General features: G+C 43.5%; 3 protein-coding genes across 6 annotated transcripts in view; all 3 read right to left on the bottom strand.

Annotated features, from left to right (window-relative positions):
* The window catches only part of TSPAN3 (tetraspanin 3), a 939,276-nt gene that overhangs the window by 603,530 nt on the left and 316,651 nt on the right, over positions 1-19,095 (bottom strand). The window lies entirely within an intron of this gene.
* ETFA (electron transfer flavoprotein subunit alpha) overlaps positions 1-19,095 on the bottom strand; it is a 284,709-nt gene that overhangs the window by 92,291 nt on the left and 173,323 nt on the right. The gene's annotated exons all lie outside the window — the stretch shown is intronic.
* SCAPER (S-phase cyclin A associated protein in the ER) overlaps positions 6,819-19,095 on the bottom strand; it is a 220,411-nt gene continuing 208,134 nt past the window's right edge. For 3 of the 4 annotated variants that reach the window (XM_083698190.1, XM_083698192.1, XM_083698193.1), the window contains 3 exons: positions 12,131-12,322; positions 8,911-8,962; positions 6,819-7,689 (listed from right to left, as the gene is read on the bottom strand). In XM_083698190.1, the coding sequence (XP_083554316.1) occupies positions 7,586-7,689; positions 8,911-8,962; positions 12,131-12,322 (348 nt within the window). In that variant the 3' untranslated portion in view covers positions 6,819-7,585. The remainder of the gene's footprint in view (positions 7,690-8,910; positions 8,963-12,130; positions 12,323-19,095) is intronic. The other variant, XM_083698191.1, reaches the window with a different exon arrangement.

Raw genomic sequence — 19,095 nt, 5'->3', positions numbered from 1 at the left:
AACCCCCTCTGTTCCAAAACTCACACAGACAGCATAACTATTTATTCAAATTTAATTCCTGAAAGAGTTTTCAAATACATAAGAGCAGTGCAGACGCACTATTGCACAGTGGAGTATGACACCACATGAAGGACAAGACTGGCTTCCTACGGATGTTAAATGTCAAAAATCGGCTGGGGAGGAAGTTGGGGAGATACTTGACTTGTTCTGCAAGATGAAGGATACTCCTGCCAATAACAACAATAATATCACACTGCTGGCTCACTTGGCATGGCCAGCCAAAGTAAAATGCAATAAATCAAAGAAGTTGGCATAAAACTAGTTTGATAAATCCCAGAAAAAGGGTCAGAAATACCAGCACATCACCAGAGAAGCAACAATACTGGTTAAAAAACCTAAAAGGAGCTGGCCTAGGTTGACATTTGGGGGGGGGGTTCCCCAACAGCTTATCCCCCAGAAGGCGTAGATGTGAATGGGAATCACTCTGCACTTGAACCTCATTGCTCACTCCTGACTTAAAAAGCAGAGTTCCTATTCTTGATCCTTGGAGGAACCCACTTCTCAGATCTGTACATTCCTCTGCCCTAAAGGTGGGAGATGTTTCAAAGCCTAAGCACAGAATGTGGGCTGGATCTTACCTGGCAACATTGACACACTCAAAAAGTTAGACAGGACTCATTCTTGTGGAAGCCAGGTTGTTCCTTCTGCAGCAATACTTGTTCTTCTGTGTGCTTCCTAATTCTATCTCTAATCATGCTTTCCACTAGTATTCCTAGAACAGACATTATCTAGCCTGTAATTTCCTGGAACCTTCCTGGACCCCTTTTTGAAATTGATTTCACACCGGCCACTTTCCGCTTCTTGGGTATGGAGGCCTGTTCTCAGGGGCAATAGAGATATATCTGTTAGATGACCAGCCGTTTAAGAACTTTCGGACGGGTGCCACCTCCACCTGGTGACCTGCTTGCTTTCTAGGCCTTGTCACTTTGCCTCTTGTCATGACCAGGTGCCTCAGAACCTCAGGCCATGGGCGGCGGGGGGGGGGGGCAGTGCGGCCCCACAGAGCTAGACTCCCTGAGAAGGAGCCTCAGCAAAGCCGCAACCAGCCTTTGGTTGTTCTTTATAAAAAAGAGTTCTATTCCACCATATCATACAAATTTGTCACAATTGCAACAATACGAGCCCAGGAAACCAAAAGAAGGTAAGAACAAGTCAAAAGCGAAAGAGTCTGGCGCGCGCTCCTGGCCGCTTGCAGGCCGAGCCAGGCCAGAGCCGGAGCAAGAGGGCGGCAGCTGGGCGCGCCCCGGGCTCGTGCCCGCGGCAGGCGCGGCGCGCTGGGGGCTGCGCGTCCCCGGGGCGCTGCGTGCGTGAGGCTCCTGTCTAGACGGCGGAGGGGCCGCCGGCTCCTTATCTGCGCTGGCATCGCCTGCCAAGCGATCCTGCGGCCGGAGGGGGGGCGGAGAGGCCTCGGCCCTCGGCGGCTGCTGCGGGGATTCCTCGGAAGGAGCCGCGACGTAGCCGAGAAATACAACTCGCCCGTCCGTCTCCTGGCGGCGTTTCCAAGGGTCCGGCCAGGACAGGATCCCCCCCATAACACGTGGATTGGGGCTGGAAAGGGAGCGTCGGGCCCGGCGCTCGGAAGGCGCTTCTCTCGGCCCTTGGGACTCTCCCTCCCCGAAATGGCGCTTGTGATGCACAACACCCAGACCGAGACGCGCAAGGGAGGGAAGCCCGCGCCAGGACCCGAGCCTTGCAGGTCTCCGCACACACTGAACTGCCGCCTCAGTTTTGAGGGAAGCCTCTTGCCCCCAGGACCAGCCTTGGAGCACCCAGGGAGGGGAGGCAAAACAGGAGAGGTCTCCCCCCCTGGATCCCCCCCCCCGCTTTGAATTGGGCATCCTGGTCGCTGGCCAAGCTTAACATTTATTATTTTTAATTATTTTTAATGATTATCTCTTTTAACCACCTTAACCAAAACAACTCAACACTTTTGCAATGGTGTAGGCCTATAGGTGAACTTTGCAAAACCAGAGTCTATGTGCTTCAACACTACCCCCCCCCAATTAAATTCAGAAAAATATTACTGACATCACAAAGAAAAAACTTTGCTGAAGCAGATTAAGATACATAGGGCTACAAATTACCAGAAACCTCAACAAGCTATACCTTCAAAACTACACCCCTTTCTGGTGGGAAATCAACAAAGACCTGAGGAGATGGAGTAGAACCAAGGTCACTTTCTCAAACTAGCCATGATCAAAATGATAACCTGCTTATTCCGAACCCTCCCACTTTGGATCCCCTCAACCCAACTCCATAAGTGGCAGAAAAAACTACACTCGTTTATCTTCTCATTCAAAAGCCACCTTCCCTCCTCAAAAGAAAAAGGGAATTCCCATTATAGAACTGGACTACAACGACAACCAAGTGCACCAAATAAACTCATACATCTTAGAAGACAAAATGAAACAATGGAGACAGGTATAATTGAAACACCCCCACCTCACTGTATCAATTTCTCCAAAAACAAACTAAAGAAAGCTCCATGACACATAACAGGTTCACACAGACCATGCTTGAAGCATGGAAAGAAAAAGTAGGAACATTGTCCCCAGCCCTCTCCCTGCTAATCCCCCAGGTTTACCCCCCTCGGCTCCACATAGCTTTCAAATGAGGATATGGCAAGCCAAAGGCCTACACCACCTAACAGACTTCTACAAAAATGGCAACACAAAAACACAGAACGAACTAGGAGACAACCAAATATCCTGGCTGGCCCATCACCAACTACATGCCTTCTTAAACCACCCAGAAACAAAGGCGGCACATACTAGGCCATTGACTAACTTTGAAAAACTGCTGTCAGCAGAGTGACATAGCAAACTAAGAAACACAGCTCCAAGGCTTCAATACCACAAGCAAAGACCAATGGGAACACAACATAGGGTACGAAATAAACTCAACCCAATGGTTGAAGCTGTGGACTAAACCACCCTTTAAAGCCCTCTCAGCCAACTCACTTTGAAACTTATCTACAGATTGTACCTAACACCATGTAAGCTAGCAATGATGAACCCAAGAACCTCACCTAGGTGCTGGAGAGGCTGTACCGCCATGGGCACATACCTCCACAATATGGTGGGATTGCCCAAAAATTCAATCCTTTTGGATATCTGTCTTACCATAAATCTGCAAAATAATAAAACAGGTAATAGAAAGAACTCTAGAATTGGTCCCACTAAATAACTTCTGAGACAATAACACACACTCACATGACAAAAAACTTTTAAGTCACTTACAGCAGCTAGGAGTGTCATAACTGGAGAGACCTTTTGGGAGCGTTCATGGACCACTGGTACCAAACTGTATGGGAAATCGCCATACTAGAAAAACTAGCCAACGAAACCACAGGGACAAGTGAAAGAGGATGCCTTCACCCCGTGGGGCTTCCCTTTATCACATACACAGCCCAACAAGACAATGACCCATCCCACCCCCCAGACAACATACGAATCAGTATGGCTAACTGAAGCCAGCAACGCCCCCCCCCCATCAAAACACACTGCAATCGATCAACTGCAACCAACCATTTCTTGGGCCCTCTGACCTCTTGCTCTGCCAACAAAAATATGACACTTATCCATGTGACGCTGTCAAAAAAGCGCCACTCGTATACCATGTAAAGAATGAAAGTTTGCTGTCTTCCTTACCTCGCCCCCTTCCACCATTTTTTCCTCTTTATTTTCTCCCCTCTCCCCTCTCCCCACTTCTCATTCCCCCTCAACAAAAATGTCTCAAACTGACTGTAACTGACCTGTATGAAGAATTCTACGATTTGAAAACTCTGACACTGAATGTACTTTTGTTACTTATGGAAAATCTTTTAATAAACACACACACAAACACATACAACAATTTCAGAAGCTGCTTTGACCAAACTCCTTTTGTCTAATGGTAGGGCTGGCCGTGGAACTCCATGGACCTGTGTGGAAAGATTCTGACTTCAAGCTTTATTGCACACAAAGATGGGAGCCCCCCTGAGCCCCAGGGGGAGGGACTGAGTAAATGTGCTTAAGATTGTTCTATAAACTACTAATCCTGAATCCACTTACTAAGGTGTTTACACCATTGGGCTCAGCGGGGCTTAATTCCAGATAAACACACCTATGAATGGGTTATTGCCCTGCCAGCATTTCCCAGCTTGGTGCTTCCCAGATGCTTCAATCTAGCAACTCCCCTCAGCCTGTCAGCATGCCTGTGATGGAGGTTATAGTCCCAAATTTCTGGAGGGCACTAGGCTGGCAAAGGGTGTACCCTCCTTTTCCAAGGGGGGCAGGGACCCCTCCCTGATGCTGCTCCCCCAAGTCAATAAAAATACCGGTAAATAAAAATACATAGCAAATAGGTTCTGCCCCCCTAACAAAAGACCTGCCCCCCCACCAAAAATCCTGGATACGCCTGTGTCCCCCTCATGCTTCCATCAAGCAATGAGACTTGAGGAAAAATGAGACTTGAGGGAAAATTGGAATCCTGGTGTGGTTTCTTGGAAGGCCGTCTTACGGCTTTTTAGCAAGCCTATCCTGATCAAAAGTATTTCTACAGTTTGTCTCAGGCTACATCTTGCAGGAAAATGCCACCAGCAGAGAATTCTTGCTGTTATCTGGGTGATCTCCTTTTAAACAAGCCAAATGGTGGAGGGAAACTTCTTTGCACAGCTCTGCCTTTTTTCAAAACCAAGCCCAACCTCATGGTGCTGTGCGCAATTAGATGGGCTTAATGAGCTATCTTTTCCTGGTACAGGATTAAAGAACACCTGCGAGCATCTCTGTCAAGGAGCCGAAAGGAATTGTCTAAATCCCACTTGTCAGTACTCACACAGATGCCTCCAGTCCCTTCCTTTTTGGTCTATTCTTGCAGGAAATTGTATCATGGATTCTTGATTCTACCAGGACACTTAACTCCATTTTGTTGCTCATTGTGGCTTTCTGAAGTCATTTCCTGATAGTCAGATCCCAAGCTGAAATTTATAGGCATTAAATCAGACATCTTGGGATGGAAGGGCAACAGTACAGTGGTACCTCGGGTTACAGACGCTTCAGGTTACAGACGCTTCAGGTTACAGACTCCGCTAACCCAGAAATAATGCTTCAGGTTAAGAACTTTGCTTCAGGATGAGAATGGAAATCGTGCAGCAGCGGCGCAGCGGCAGCAGGAGGCCCCATTAGCTAAGAAGAGACCTCCAGAACGAATTAAGTTCTTAACCCGAGGTACCACTGTATTAAAAGAGAATGAAAATAATAAAGCAAAGACTGAATACTACTTTCCTTTCCTTTGATGAGTTTTTAAAATTTCAGACCAGCACAGAGCTGGGAAACCTCTGGTCTATGAACCCTACTAGGTCTTGCGCAGGTCCCACCTTGGCCCACCAAGTTTCTGTCAAACCACACCCACAGCCTTACAACTGACAAAAGTGACATCAGGTGTGGAGCAAGTAAGACCCGGCTGCAAAGGAAAAACCAGGAGCCTGAAAGTGCTCCTGGTTTCTTGGCAAGCAAAGCTTGCTGTCTGCTGAAGGGGGGAGACAGCAAGCTCCACTGTTATTGGCTGAGCTTGCAGCAAGTCCTGCTGGGATGGTGCTCACTCCACGTCCCAAAGAGTCATGCCCACAAATATCTTTCTAATGTTGATTCAACTGGCACTGTGATGTCAGGTGACTGACAGGTGCGTGGGGGTAGGCTTGTCCAAAATGACCACAGGGCAAGGTAGTTTGTATTTCTAATTAAAAACCAAACATTGCATTTCAGAGAGTCGAAACTCATTTTTTAAAAGTTGACTGCATTTTACAATTTGAACCTACACAGTTAGATGTGCCACCAAATTCAATGGAGCTTCTTCCCAGGAAACTATAGCATAGGATCACTGCTTCTCTTTGATACCTCTGTGTGCCTGCAAATATGCAATGCATCAATGTGGCTGAATGGGGGGGGGGGGTGGCTCTCTATGGTAGCTTCACTTCAGAATTTACCTCTGTGATACTGCTGCTTACTGCAATGCTATTTTGGAAAGATGCACTCTGGTTCTTGTCCCCCACATCTGTTCTGACACAGCTGTGATTTCCTGTGAGAACATTTTTGCCTTTAAAAAACAGTATGAGATGGACCCTTTCCCCAACCAGTCTGAAACATATGTGAATATGGAAGGAAGTGCTAGAGGGTTGCATAACTGAGATATTTTAATCCTTGGAAATACTTATGGAAGGGAGGAGGCTATCAATTCATTCAACAAATGCAATGGAAGGGAAGATGGTGAATGTGGAAGTGGGAGAGAGGGTCAGAAATAAGGCCTCTCTGGTCAGCTGCTCTTTTGTGTTTGCTGATGTGGTTGTTTCTTTTCCAACCCGCCCTTCTTCAAGGAGGCGCACAATTCCCTCCCTGCTCCCATTTTATCCTCACAACAACCCTGTGGGGGAGATGAGGCCAGGATGGGGTGACAGGTTCAAGGTCATCCAGTGAGCTTCATTGCTGAGCAGGCTATGCAGTAGAAGTTAACATTTTTTTTCCAGGGGCCAGGCATGTTTGAACAAAGGGAAAGAGCATCTGCTTTGCAGGAAGAAGGTTCCAGGTTCCACCCCTGACGTCTCCAGGTGGGTTGGGAGTGACTCCTGTCTGAAAATCTGTAGAGCTGCTGCCAATAATACGGAGCTAGATGGAGCAGAGTTCAGACTCAGTATAAGGCAGCTCTCTATGGTCCCACGACGGTCAGATTTCTAATGCTGAGTTTCCTGCAAGGTAGAGAACAAAAACAACAACAACAACCTCAACAGTTGTGATATTGCTTTTAATAAGCTTAGTGAAAACTCTTGCCATATACAGACAATTCAGAACAATTGCTGTGACTGTACACATTCTTCTGCAATGTTCCCACAAAATGTAAAGTAAACTGGACACAAAGCCCAGGAGTCTTAAATGGCTTTGCCAAGCATTTGGGTTAGATTTCCATAGCTTATTTATCTAAATTTAGGATTTTGTGCTTTCTAAATAACTGAATATACCAGGAGCATTGTATAAAAAGTTATACAAAACAGACAATGAAACAGAATAAATTATTTTATTACAAGTTATACAGAACGCAACCATGGATATATTCCACTAGGAAATTCTCCTGGCACAAAAGCCCACAGAAATGAACGGGAGCAAGAGAGTGTTAGAACTCTCTAGCACAGCCGCCATTCAGTGCAATGGAACTTCTTGATCCATTGTGCCCATTGCCAATATTTAGACACAAAAATCAGCAGCTTTACAGACATGCTACACCACAGAGTACAAGGTACAAGGATCCTTGATGTGGCACATATTAAGGGGGGGGGGGGAAATCTCTTTATTTTCAAAACAGCCATAAACAGGATTTTAAAGTATGTACAGTTCTTCTGACTGAAATAGTGCAAATTATATTTATATATATAACTACAGTATACGCATTTTTAGTATAAAAGGATCTTTTAAAAAACCTTCTTAAAAAGAACAACAAATTACTTAATAACGGGAAAAGGTAAGATGCTTTCAAAGTTTAAACACACGCACACTGCTTATTTTTTCTCTTTCTTCAAGAAGAACTGTCGTGCCTCTTCCCAAGTCTGGCGAGGGAACCGGTTAGAGAGCTCAAGGTAATCTTGAGAGCTGAAGATCTTTTCTGTCAAGCAAGGAACAAAGAACGTCATCATAACTATTCTGTTGTAAAATGAAAAAACAGGAGGGTAAAAATGCTTGTGTATGTTTTGTTTCTGGATAGTAAAATGGCTGGACATGACTCTTTTTCTGTCAGGAAATTAAATTTTCATCCCCATTATATGTTGGAGAACAGGTCAACGTTTCAGAAGAAGAAACTGAAGAGAAGAGAGGTGCCTGGCCCCCTCCGATGCCCCTGCAGACCCCTTGCAGGGGTGGGCAACATTCAGGAAGTTGACAGTCCTGTAGTCAGTTGCCAGGTTTTATTAAGGAAACCGATTGCATTCTTTTGGCCTGCATGCATAGACCTTGCACATAGGAGAGACATAATCTCTAAAATTTTGAAAAACAGATGCATCATCCCTCTGGGTGGTACAAAAATCAATGGGAAGGAAGGAAGCTTCTAATAAACAAATTATGGATTGCATCCAATGAAGTTGTCCCATTGAATCACAGAACTGTAGAGTTGGAAGGTACCCCAAGGGTCATCTAGTCCAACCCCTTACAAAGCAAGAATAAATTGGTGCAAGGACTTCTCCTTGTTGCAAGACTACAAGACCTGTCATCCATTACCTCAGCCATGCTGGCTGAGGCTGATGAGAGCTGGAGTCCATCGCCATCTGCAGGGCCACAGGTATCCCCACAGCTGCTTTGAAAATGACAGCATAAGCACCATAGGCTGGCTCCGGGGTAGGTAGCCAACATTGTGCCCTCTAGATGTTGACCACTGCCATAAGACCCAGACAACACAGCCAATGATCAGCGATGTTACGAGTTGGGAATCTGCAACATCTTGACTATCGCTGGGCCAAGCCTACTCCATAAGAAATTCTGTTAAGTCCATGAAAGATTATGCCAGTAACAAATCTGTTAGTCTTCAAAGCACCCCACAACTCTCTATCCCTTCTGCTGTGGGCCAATCATTTTCCACACAATGCCATCAACATTCAAATACCACCTGGTAACTCTCTGGCTGCACTGTGTTGCTATGTTTTATTTGGCTGACAATTTCTTTCTTTATGAAGAGTTCTCCCAGGTTCTTTCAGAAGGCAATGACTTCCCCTCAAGGACAGAGGCTACCTGATCCATGAGGAGCAGGATGCAATCAACACTTTGGTCTGTTTGCCTCCTAAAAGCTACAAGGCACGATTGCTATGCAATTCCCAATGGGCCATATTATACTTACCCCTTTGTTGGGAAGACTGGTTATCTGTTTGGCTTGAACTTTGTGTGAAATCCTACAGAAACAAAACCCAACAATGTTCAGCACCACAGAGGGAAGATCAAACCCCACCCCCTCACGCAATTTTACAAAAGAGTGATGTCCTCCCAGGGGCCAAGCAAATGCCCAAGGGAAGCCTGCAAGCAAGACCTGGGGGCAACAGCGCTCTCCCCCCCCCCCCCGTGATTCCCAGCAGCTGATGATCAGAGGAGTGCAGCCTCCGGCACTGAAGGCAGGATGCAAAGCCATCATGCTGGAGGACATCCAACTAAGTCCACTGATTTCAGTGGGTATGACAAACATTGTACACTGTACAAAAGTGATTTTCCTGACTGGTGTACAATGCAGTGGGCCTGAATCACCAAGAGAAGTTCTACTGTAAGACTTCTCAGGCAATGCAATGCAGCTCTGTTGCTGAACACAATTTACCAAAACAACTGGAACTGTTTCCCTCGGGAGCTGGAGGTTTTTAAGCAGAGCTTGGATGGCCATCTGCCAGGGATGCTTCCATTGAGATTCCTGCATTGCAGGGGGTTGGGCTAGAGGACCTTATCAGCCTATGTATTTGTGGAGTGACTGGAAAGCTCTCAGTGGTGCTGCAGGAAACAACAGCTTGGAAATGCTGAGGTGGTTTTTTTGACTCAGGCATACGTTGCTACTTTAAACGCAGTCAGACCACTGGTCCACTTAGTGCAGGGTTGCCAACACTGACTGGCAGCCAGTCTCCAGAGTTTCTGATCAATTAATATCAGTAACAACAGCAGCAGCAGCAGCAACTGATACCAGGTCACATTCCTGCCTCATAGCCATTCTCCTCACATGGGGTGCTGCTGGTAATGCCACATGCCCCAGTGGTCGGGTCTGGCCTGTGCGAGAGACCAGGTGCCTCAGTGTTGCAGCTCTAGTCATCTGGAATTAGTTACCAGCTTAAATTAGATGAGCTCCTACTGTCCTGATATTTAGGTGGATATTGAACACTTTTAAAAAGGCTTTACCTGTAGTGTGACCCAGTCCTATTAGGAAATATTAATTGTACAACTGTAGAAATACTAATACTGCTTTTAGTTTAATGTGTCTGTAATATTTTGTAATTTTTTTGTACACTACTTTGGTAGCTTTTGGTTGTGAATTCATTTATAAACCTGCAAACAAATAAACAGCAACAAAAATGATAAGAGAATTGCAAAGTGTCTTAGACAACAAATGAGAACAAATGGCAGTGCTTACTCTCCTGAGGGGTTTAAAGATAGAACTGTTGGCTTAAGGCTATTATGGACTGAAAAATGAATCATTTCCCTACATGGCACAAATCTTTAAATATATTATTGTGTTTTCACTGTTTGTGCACATGGATTTTTGAAAAATGGTTGATGTTCTTACTGTGAAATCGGTTTGAGATATTTTATGGGAATAGATTCTTAAATGGAACCCGACCCAACAAATCAGGTGAAAGCTGAATTCAAACATTCTTGCTAAAGTAATACCATCTTCTATTTTAATATAAGTAGTTTTAGGAACAAAAAGGAAAAAAAAGCTGTTGTCCTAGACAATAAGAGGAAAGACGCCATACAGCAGCAAGGTTGTAAGGGTGATGTTTTACTAATAATAAGACATTTATACATTTTCTGTATTTTACTGCATGTTTATACAGCCCCAGATGCATGCAACCAGACCATTTTTTCCTCCCCCATTTCTTCCATATGGTAAACATTTATTTTCCAATCCTGGGGTCAGCTATCTCACATTCCCCCGCACAGGGAGGACTCTCCCTGCTGAAATAAATAGGATATTTGCCTCAGGAAGGCGCACAGATTGTGTCTCCCCATGATAGCAAGTTGAAATTTAAGAACAAATGCATGCCTGTTTTTCATTCACAGTATCTGGTGGGGGAGTTTTTTTTTGCATTTTCTACAGCCTGTTTGTTTGTTTGTTTAATATTACTATATTAGAGTTTTGTTTCTGATGGTTAAACCATTCCCCCAAAGCCTGGGAGAAACAGACATATCTTCAGGCTGCTGAGCTGGATATGTTCATGCAGACCAGAAATCAAAATGCTGAAGTACCTAAATCAATTCTCAGTAAATTAAGCTTGATTTTATTTATGATATACTTTCTAAATCAAATAGTTGACTGCCAGCTGCTTATCTGGGAAAGCAAACAACTCCTTCTCTACATAAGGGCCAGCACTCGGGGGGGGGGGTGTCTTCTTGCAGCATCTGCTTCTGAACAGTACTATCAGAAGCATTAAAAAAAACAACAACATTTTGCAAGCTGTTGCTGTTTTATGCATTAAAAAAATGTTTCAGGAGCTAAAATGTTTGAGTTATGTATGCATATGTTACAACAACTTTCTATATTCCTAATATCTTGAGCAGTAGACTATGAAGCTACCTAAAAGCTGACGATGCATTTAGCCTTCAGGCATTTAGCCTGTTTGGATAAATTAACAAACAAGCTTAATTTTCGTCATTTGGCTGCAGTTGTCCAGGCACAACCCCTGAAGTTCAGCTTCCTTGCAAGCTCCTCTGAGGTGGAGAGAAGGGGAAGAAGCAGGGGGCTTGGTGGGCGGCAGAGATATGCTATCAGCTATGAAGGAAAAAACACTCCACAGCTATTAATTCCAACAATTCTAAAACATGGCACATTCAGAAATTAGAAAAAATAGTAATTCCATAATATAAGTGTGTAGCACCTGATTTTTAAATAAAATTACAGGATACAGAATGATATTGCAAACATACACAGTTCAAGTAAGCAGAAATGGCTGCTTTCATAAATTAGAGTTTTAAAACTTTGCATATTTAGCATAGTTGGTATACACTGTTGCCAACCCTATCAATAGTCAAAATCTGTGATAAAAAGCATTGTTTCTCTGTGTATATATGTACTTCCATTTATCTTTACATTTGAGTGATTATATAAAAATGTACACTTATAGATTGCAGGCTTTAAGGACTTGCCCATCCATTATTAAATATAAGTTCCTCAACATTTCACTAGTCCTGCTAATTTAAATAAGAATGGAACATATTATTAACATTACTCTGCATATGTCTGCTCCTTAAGGGGAAAAACTCTTGGACACATGTTGGATCTTTCATTTTGGAGAGAGAAGAAAAGAAATGCATATTTGTTTCATAGGCACAGAAATGGCTAAGCAGAGATACCCAAACAAACCACATACCTGGATGAATGTGGCGAGTAACACGCAACTCATCTCCTGCTCCAGGATCACCTTGTTCTGGGGGTTATTGTAACAAGCAGCTATGAGCGTGGGAAAGAGCACTTTGATGAGGCGAGGGTCGCTGAAGTACTGGAAAGGCAGCTGGCAGAGCTTTTGCAGGACAGTGGGATGGCGGCCCGACTGCACAATCACCTGGGAAATGGAGACATGAGAGGAACATGAGAGGAACAGGGGCCGATTTCCCAGATCAGCTGGAAGGAGGAAGCTAGAGCAAAATAAGGCACAAGGGTGACAGAAAAATGTTAACAGAGAGAAAACCAAGCTGAACATGTTGATTAAAAACAAAACAAAGACCTTTCAGCTCAAAATGTGGTCCTCACAGTTTCTTTTCATGTACAGTAACTGCACAGGAGAAACTAATTTTATCTTTCCCCCAATTATATTTTATTAAATTTTCATAAAGTTCACATATACACTCCAATACATAATACTTTTTTGTTTTGTCAACTTCCCACCCCATTTTCCATGTTTTTTTTTTATTTCTCCCTCTTGCTGCACCCTATCGTCTCTCCCTTATACCATAATAACACAACCTTACACTTTTTCACTCAAGGTGTCATAAACCAGACAGAAATATTGCAAAGAGGCGATGAATACCTGCAGGCAGGCAAGGCAAGCTGCTGGAGGGCAGGAAACAGGATTCAAAGATGGTCAGAAAATGGGAGCTGCTCCTCTCAAATGCCTCTCCAGATGTGTGTTGGGGGGGGGGATGAGAGATGCCCGTGAGCGACACAAACCAAAAAGGGAAGGAGACTGCATGCTGTACTGCAGTGGGACTCAGTATGCACAGAGCCAGAAAGATCCTCCCATTTGCTCTTTTATCTGAGTTTCTATCAGTGCCATAGACTTTAAAAGGGGAATTGTTTAGATAAATGGAACTGCTGTCATGTGAGTAGGGTTTATAACAGTACACATCTTGAGCCACAGAGTGAAGCTGCTAATGGCATCTTCCAGAGAAACTCTTAAGTGACTAGCTTCTTCCATAATGTCTTAGCAAGAATCGTCAACATCAGAGCTAGACAAGGGAAACTTGGTAAGTTGATGATGATGACAATAATAATAATATAATAAAAATATTTTTATTATATATTATATAATAATATAAAAGAGCTGCTTGACCCAAATTTAGCTTTTTGGAATCTATTATAATTTTAGGACTGCTGTAGAACCCTATGGTTGCAACCATAAATTGTACTTTGAAAAACCAGCATTTTACAAGTATGCACACTTGACGGAACAGTACTCAAATTAAAAACAGAAGGGAAAAAAGAAGAGATGGAGACCAGAGGAACATAAATTACAGGGATTTACAAGTTTTCAAAGAACTTTTAACAATTCACTAAGAACACATTCTCAGTTCGTAATGCAGTTCAGGTCAAGAACAAGATCAACAAAGTAATAGTTCACATTTTTCAATAGGCAGAATGAAATTGAAAACCCTTCAGTGAACACAGATAGGAACCCCTTAATTCTCCTAAATCCAAATGGAATTTTAATGACAGCCAAATATGTGAGCAGGTACACTGGCATTTAAGGCATCACTCTTCTGACATCCTGAAGGGACCCCACTGAAGCAGAAGTCTTATTAAAATACTAAAAGTGTTATATTGAAACAATATTTTGACCAATGCTGCACATTCCATTTTGTATTTTCAATCATCGTTTTTGATTTGATTTTTCATTTCCTTATAAAAGTGTAGTTTTAGGGGAGAAATTAACTACTCCCATGGTTAAAAAATGGATCCTGATTCACAACACTGAAGCAACTGTAAGTGATGAGCACAAAATGTCCCTCCCAATGCCCAGAATTTCTCTTTTTATGAATCCTGAACTCCATTACATGACCTACTGAACCCTATGCCTGATTTGTAACATTTCCCTAAAACAAGCTCACAGACAACCTGAAAACATGTTTTTATCTTCCCCTCTGTCTCATATTTAAGCCTGGGATAATGTGACAGTATCATTACTTAGAGTTAATGTTCAAGAAGGCGTTGAGTTTTGTTGGTCTGGTGTTTTATTGCACCAACTGGTGTTCATGTTATTCAACATGGCTACTAAAACTGTTACAACTCAAAGCATGCAATGGAACAATAACCTTCTTAACAAAGAAATGGAAATAGCGACTCTTCCTCATTCCATGCCAGAGTGGGAGAAAGTAGCATTTGATCCAAACCACCTTGCCTCTGACTCAAGAGTACCTTGAGTTACAGTTCACATTATGGTCCAAATTCCACCTTTCTACTGTAGGGACTCAGATGAAACTAGAAGGACCAAGCAAAGTATACCTTTTGAGATGAAAATGAGGGTATGTGTGTGTTAACACCTGTTTTCAGAAGAAGAACCACTCTAATAGACAGCACTGGAGGCTTTCTTCTGGCTGCTGCAAGCTTTTTAAATGCACCTCTCTTTGGGGTGTGTGTCTGTTTGCAGATGAGCCCTCTCATCCACTTCAAGCATGTCTCAACGGGTTGTGTGGGTTGTGTGGGTGCGTGATCCCAGCCTTTGCTGCCAACGCACCTGCCAGACAGGCCTTGCCTTGGGAACCGTGAAAGAGGATGTCCACATGCAGCTCTCCTCTGCATGAAGATTCACCATCTAATGTGTAGCTTTAACAGATGAGGGGGTTCGGCCAAATCTGCCTTCAGAGTTTTGACTCTGAAAGACCCTGGAGAGGGAAGCCTGAAGAAGAGCAGAATTGCAACTCACTCCAATATTAAAACATTAAAAAGGCAGCTCCACAGAGTTAAAAAACAAAACCCCACAATAGCAAGGGAAGGATGGTGATTTACCAGGGAACAGAAGATGATATGATAGATAAGATAGATAGATGATAGATGATAGATAGATAGATAGATAAAATCAAGATTGTTTCTGGAAAAGAGGGAGAATATGAGAGAAGAAAATCTGAGATACATCCCCCTTTTCCCTAAATGCACTTCTTATTATTTGACCAGCCATTGTGTATTATTTATCTGTATTTTTTTGTAAAAATCCTTGGCAAAGAGCAATGTGGTGTCAGAAGCAAAAGATGGATACTGTGATAGGAAGTCAAGTGATAGGGAATTTGTTTATTATATTTATATCCCACTCTTCCTCCCAAAGGAGCCCAGGGCAGCAAACAAATGATAAAACAAACACTGTATCTTAAAAAACAATTCCAATAAAGACACAGACTGAGAAAGATATCAACTTAAAAGGCTTGCTGGAAGAGGAAGGTATTCAGTAGTTGCCAAAAAGAAAACAGAGATGGTACCTGTCTAATATTCAGAGGAAGGGGATTCCGAGGGGCAGGCGGCACGGTGCCAAAGGTCCAGTTCCTACATTGTGTGAACGGACCTCGTATGCAGAACACCGTCCGTCAGGCATCCTGGTCCCCAGCTGCATAGGGCTTTACACTCCAAACCCAGGACCTTGAACTTAGCCCAGTAGCCACTTGGCAGACAGTTCACTGGGGATCTGGAATCCTTTGTAGACCAGCATGATTTGAAATACCTCCACTTGCTGTGAAGTATTAATGCTTGCCTTTTCCCTTCTAGAAGTTAAACTCAGTGGTGAGATTTAAAGCATGTGTACAATCTCATGAGTTGGCTGAGAAATGAGAAAAAGCAAAGTTCAATCACTTCCGCGTGGTAGGGGCAAATGCCTATGTTGCAAGGGGTACTTTAAGGAGAGCCACAGGGTCCCAAGAAAGCTGAATTACTTTCACTGATTCTTCTTGCTTTTCAAGAATTGTGGATGCTTAATGAATTTGCATATTATTATTGAACAAGGACCATGCTAGTTTCTACTTCATTCCATTGTGAATATTTGTGTTAGCAATTCAAGCAGAAACTACTTAAAGTTGAAAACGAATATTCAACTTTTTGCCTTTGTGGGGGTGGGGTGGGGACCTGTAAATATAAATACAAAGTGAGAACTGGTGTAACATGCGCAACCTGAATCCAGAAACTGACTCAGCAGTTAGTATCACAGTTTCAAACTTTGTTCTTACAAGCCCATGGGATCTAAGGGTATGCATGCCTGCAAATTATCATTTCCTAAGAAAGGTTTGAGTAGTGTCCTGTGTCAGGGAGTGTCTTTAAAATTATAAATCAATGCTGCACCCATGTTCTAAAGCTCTCACTGGTGCATCTTGGATACTGATGGTACCAGAGGGATGGCATCATTCAGAGGCCTGCAGCAGAGTAAAGGGAGCAGCCAAACTGGAGATTCAGATATACTCTACAACATCAGTGTCAATGGGTCATGATGGATGTTTCTGCATAACTGCAAGTTATATTCTTTTCATGTCACTAGTTAAAGTACATTTATGCAGTCCTTTGGGAATGACAGGGTTAAAAGAATAGCCTGTATAACATCAATTTATCAACGACACACTTTGCAATAGTTGCACCAGGGTTAGCAATCCCTCCTCTTCTTTGTTTTCTGGGATCACTTACGACCCTCTTCTTAAACAATTATTGCACATGCATCCATCCACACTCCACTAGATTACACGGCCCCATATGGCTTGCAGTTCCATTACCTAAAATTCTAAATCATAGAATTTAGAATCAACATCCTCCTCCCTTCATGTATTCTATGGTTTTCTTTGTTCCTCTGCCACAAATTTCTGTTCAAAGCACTGCATCTCTGTTTCCATTTTCCACCTCTGCCATTTCTCTTTGGCTGCTCCCAATCATAGGAATGCTCTCCCATGACATCCAATGGGCTCCCGCAATGGTATTTAAGCCTTATCTTGCTTTCCAGACCTTTCCGGATTTATCTTTGCCCTTCATCCGTGTCCCTTCCCTTCCCCTTTCCTATTGCTTCTTGTCCTTAGACTGGAAGCATGTCAGCAGGGATGGAAGAGAAATCCTTAGAATTAACCAGAGGCGGATGTGGGGCAGCACAAGAACTGTGGCCGCAATGGGCACGCAGCTGAGGAGGGTGCCTTCTTAAAGCGCTTGGCCGGTTTTGGGAAGGAGGCGTGACAGCACTGACAGCCTCTTGACTGTCCTAAAGCTCTCTGGTCTCCTTTCCAAAGCCAGGCAAGTGCTTACCAGGGTTTGGAAAGGAGGTAGGAGGGCTCTAGGACCCTGCCAGAGTCTTGCACCTCCTTCCCTAAACCCAGGTTAATTCGGCACAGCAAGGGGTGGGGGAAGGGTGTCAAAGTTTGGCCTCCCACAGGGTTGCATATTACCAAGGTCCACCCCTGACTATGCAAAAGCCTTTGACTGTGTCCACCACAACCAACTATGGCAAATCCTTAAAGAAATGGGAGTGCCTGATCACCTCATCTGTCTCCTGAGAAATATCAACAACCTCAGATATGCAGATGACACAACCTTGATGGCAGAAAGTGAGGAGGAATTAAAGAACAACACAACATCAAAAAAACGAAGATCATGGCCACTGGTCCCATCACCTCCTGGCAAATAGAAGGGGAAGAAATGGAGGCAGTGAGAGATCACTGCAGATGGTGACAGCAGCCACGAAATTAAAAGACGTCTGCTTCTTGGGACAAAAGAAACCTAGACAGCATCTTAAAAAGCAGAGGCATCACCTTGCCAACAAAGGTCTGTACAGTTAAAGCTATGGTTTTCCCAGTAGTGATGTATGGAAGTGAAAGCTGGACCATAAAGAAGGCTGATTGCTGAAGAATGGATGCTTTTGAATTCTGCTGCTGGAGGAGACTTGAGAGTCCCATGGACTGCAAGAAGATCAAACCTATCCATACTGAAGGAAATCAGCCCTGAGTGCTCACTGGAAGGACAGATCCTGAAGCTTAGGCTCCAATACTTTGGCCACCTCATGAGAAGAGAAGACTCCCTAGAAAAGACCCTGATGTTGGGAAAGATAGAGGGCACTTTACTTACTTTATCAAACCTTTATTAGGCATTATGGAAATAAAACCTTAAAAGAGAAAATAACATATAAAAGCCTTGAAATATATATAAAAAGGCAGCAGTTTGCTAAATGCATATATATATATACATATAGAGTCAGTGGTTTTCCTTGTTATCCTGCTCCTTGGAGGACTGCTACCAAAAACTCGGCTACCCCCGCCGTTACCCTTTGGTCAACGTCGGATAGGTAGAAACCCACACATTCACCTTGCTGCGGTTCCAGACCACCCAAAAGAGGGGACAGCACGCGTTGACGGAGCGTACTGTACAATGGGCAATGAAGGAGAATATGCTCTACAGTGTCCGGGACATTCATAGAGCATCTGCAGAGTCTCTTGTTTCTAGGAATGTTTTGATATCTTCCCCTGACAAATGCTGAGGGAAAAACATTCAAACGGGCCAGCATAAAAGCCCTACGTTGGGCTGGGATTATTAGTTTAGTGACGTAATTGGCTCTGCTATCTAAGATATTTAATTCATAGAATATGGGGGAGCAAATTTTGTTTACAGCTGCCATAATATTTTGTCTCTCGACATCCTTTAGTCTAGTTAGGATATTATGGGAGATATATTGCTCACTAGAATTGTACAGGGGCTCCAGCTCGATGCCTAAAGATTCAATCTTTTTTTCGAGGTGCTGATACCATCTTGATTTATAGGAGTCTTTGAGCAAATCAGCGAGCAGACTTGATGGAGGGCAGCGAAAGTGGCAGCGTAACCAATACTTTATTGAGGTGGACCATGCCCAATATTCCATTGTGTGTATGCCTATTTCTGCACACATTGTTTCATATTTGATCATAGCTGGGAGTCCAAGGATACGTCTCAGAAAGCTAGAGTGAATCTTTTTTAAATCATTGTTATATGCTTGGACCCATAGCGGGATTCCATAGAATATCTGGGATTGCACTTTTGTTTGAAATATCTGATTTGCCGCAGGAATAAATTGAGTGCCTTTCTGATAATGAAAACGGGCAACTGCTGATGAGATGCACTTTGCCTGTTTTATGGCAT

Source organism: Podarcis gaigeae, assembly GCF_964106915.1.
Source record: "Podarcis gaigeae genome assembly, chromosome: 9".
Classification (NCBI taxonomy): Eukaryota; Metazoa; Chordata; class Lepidosauria; order Squamata; family Lacertidae; genus Podarcis; species Podarcis gaigeae.
Note: the sequence above shows the minus strand (reverse complement) of the source record. Positions and strands in the feature narration are given on the sequence as shown.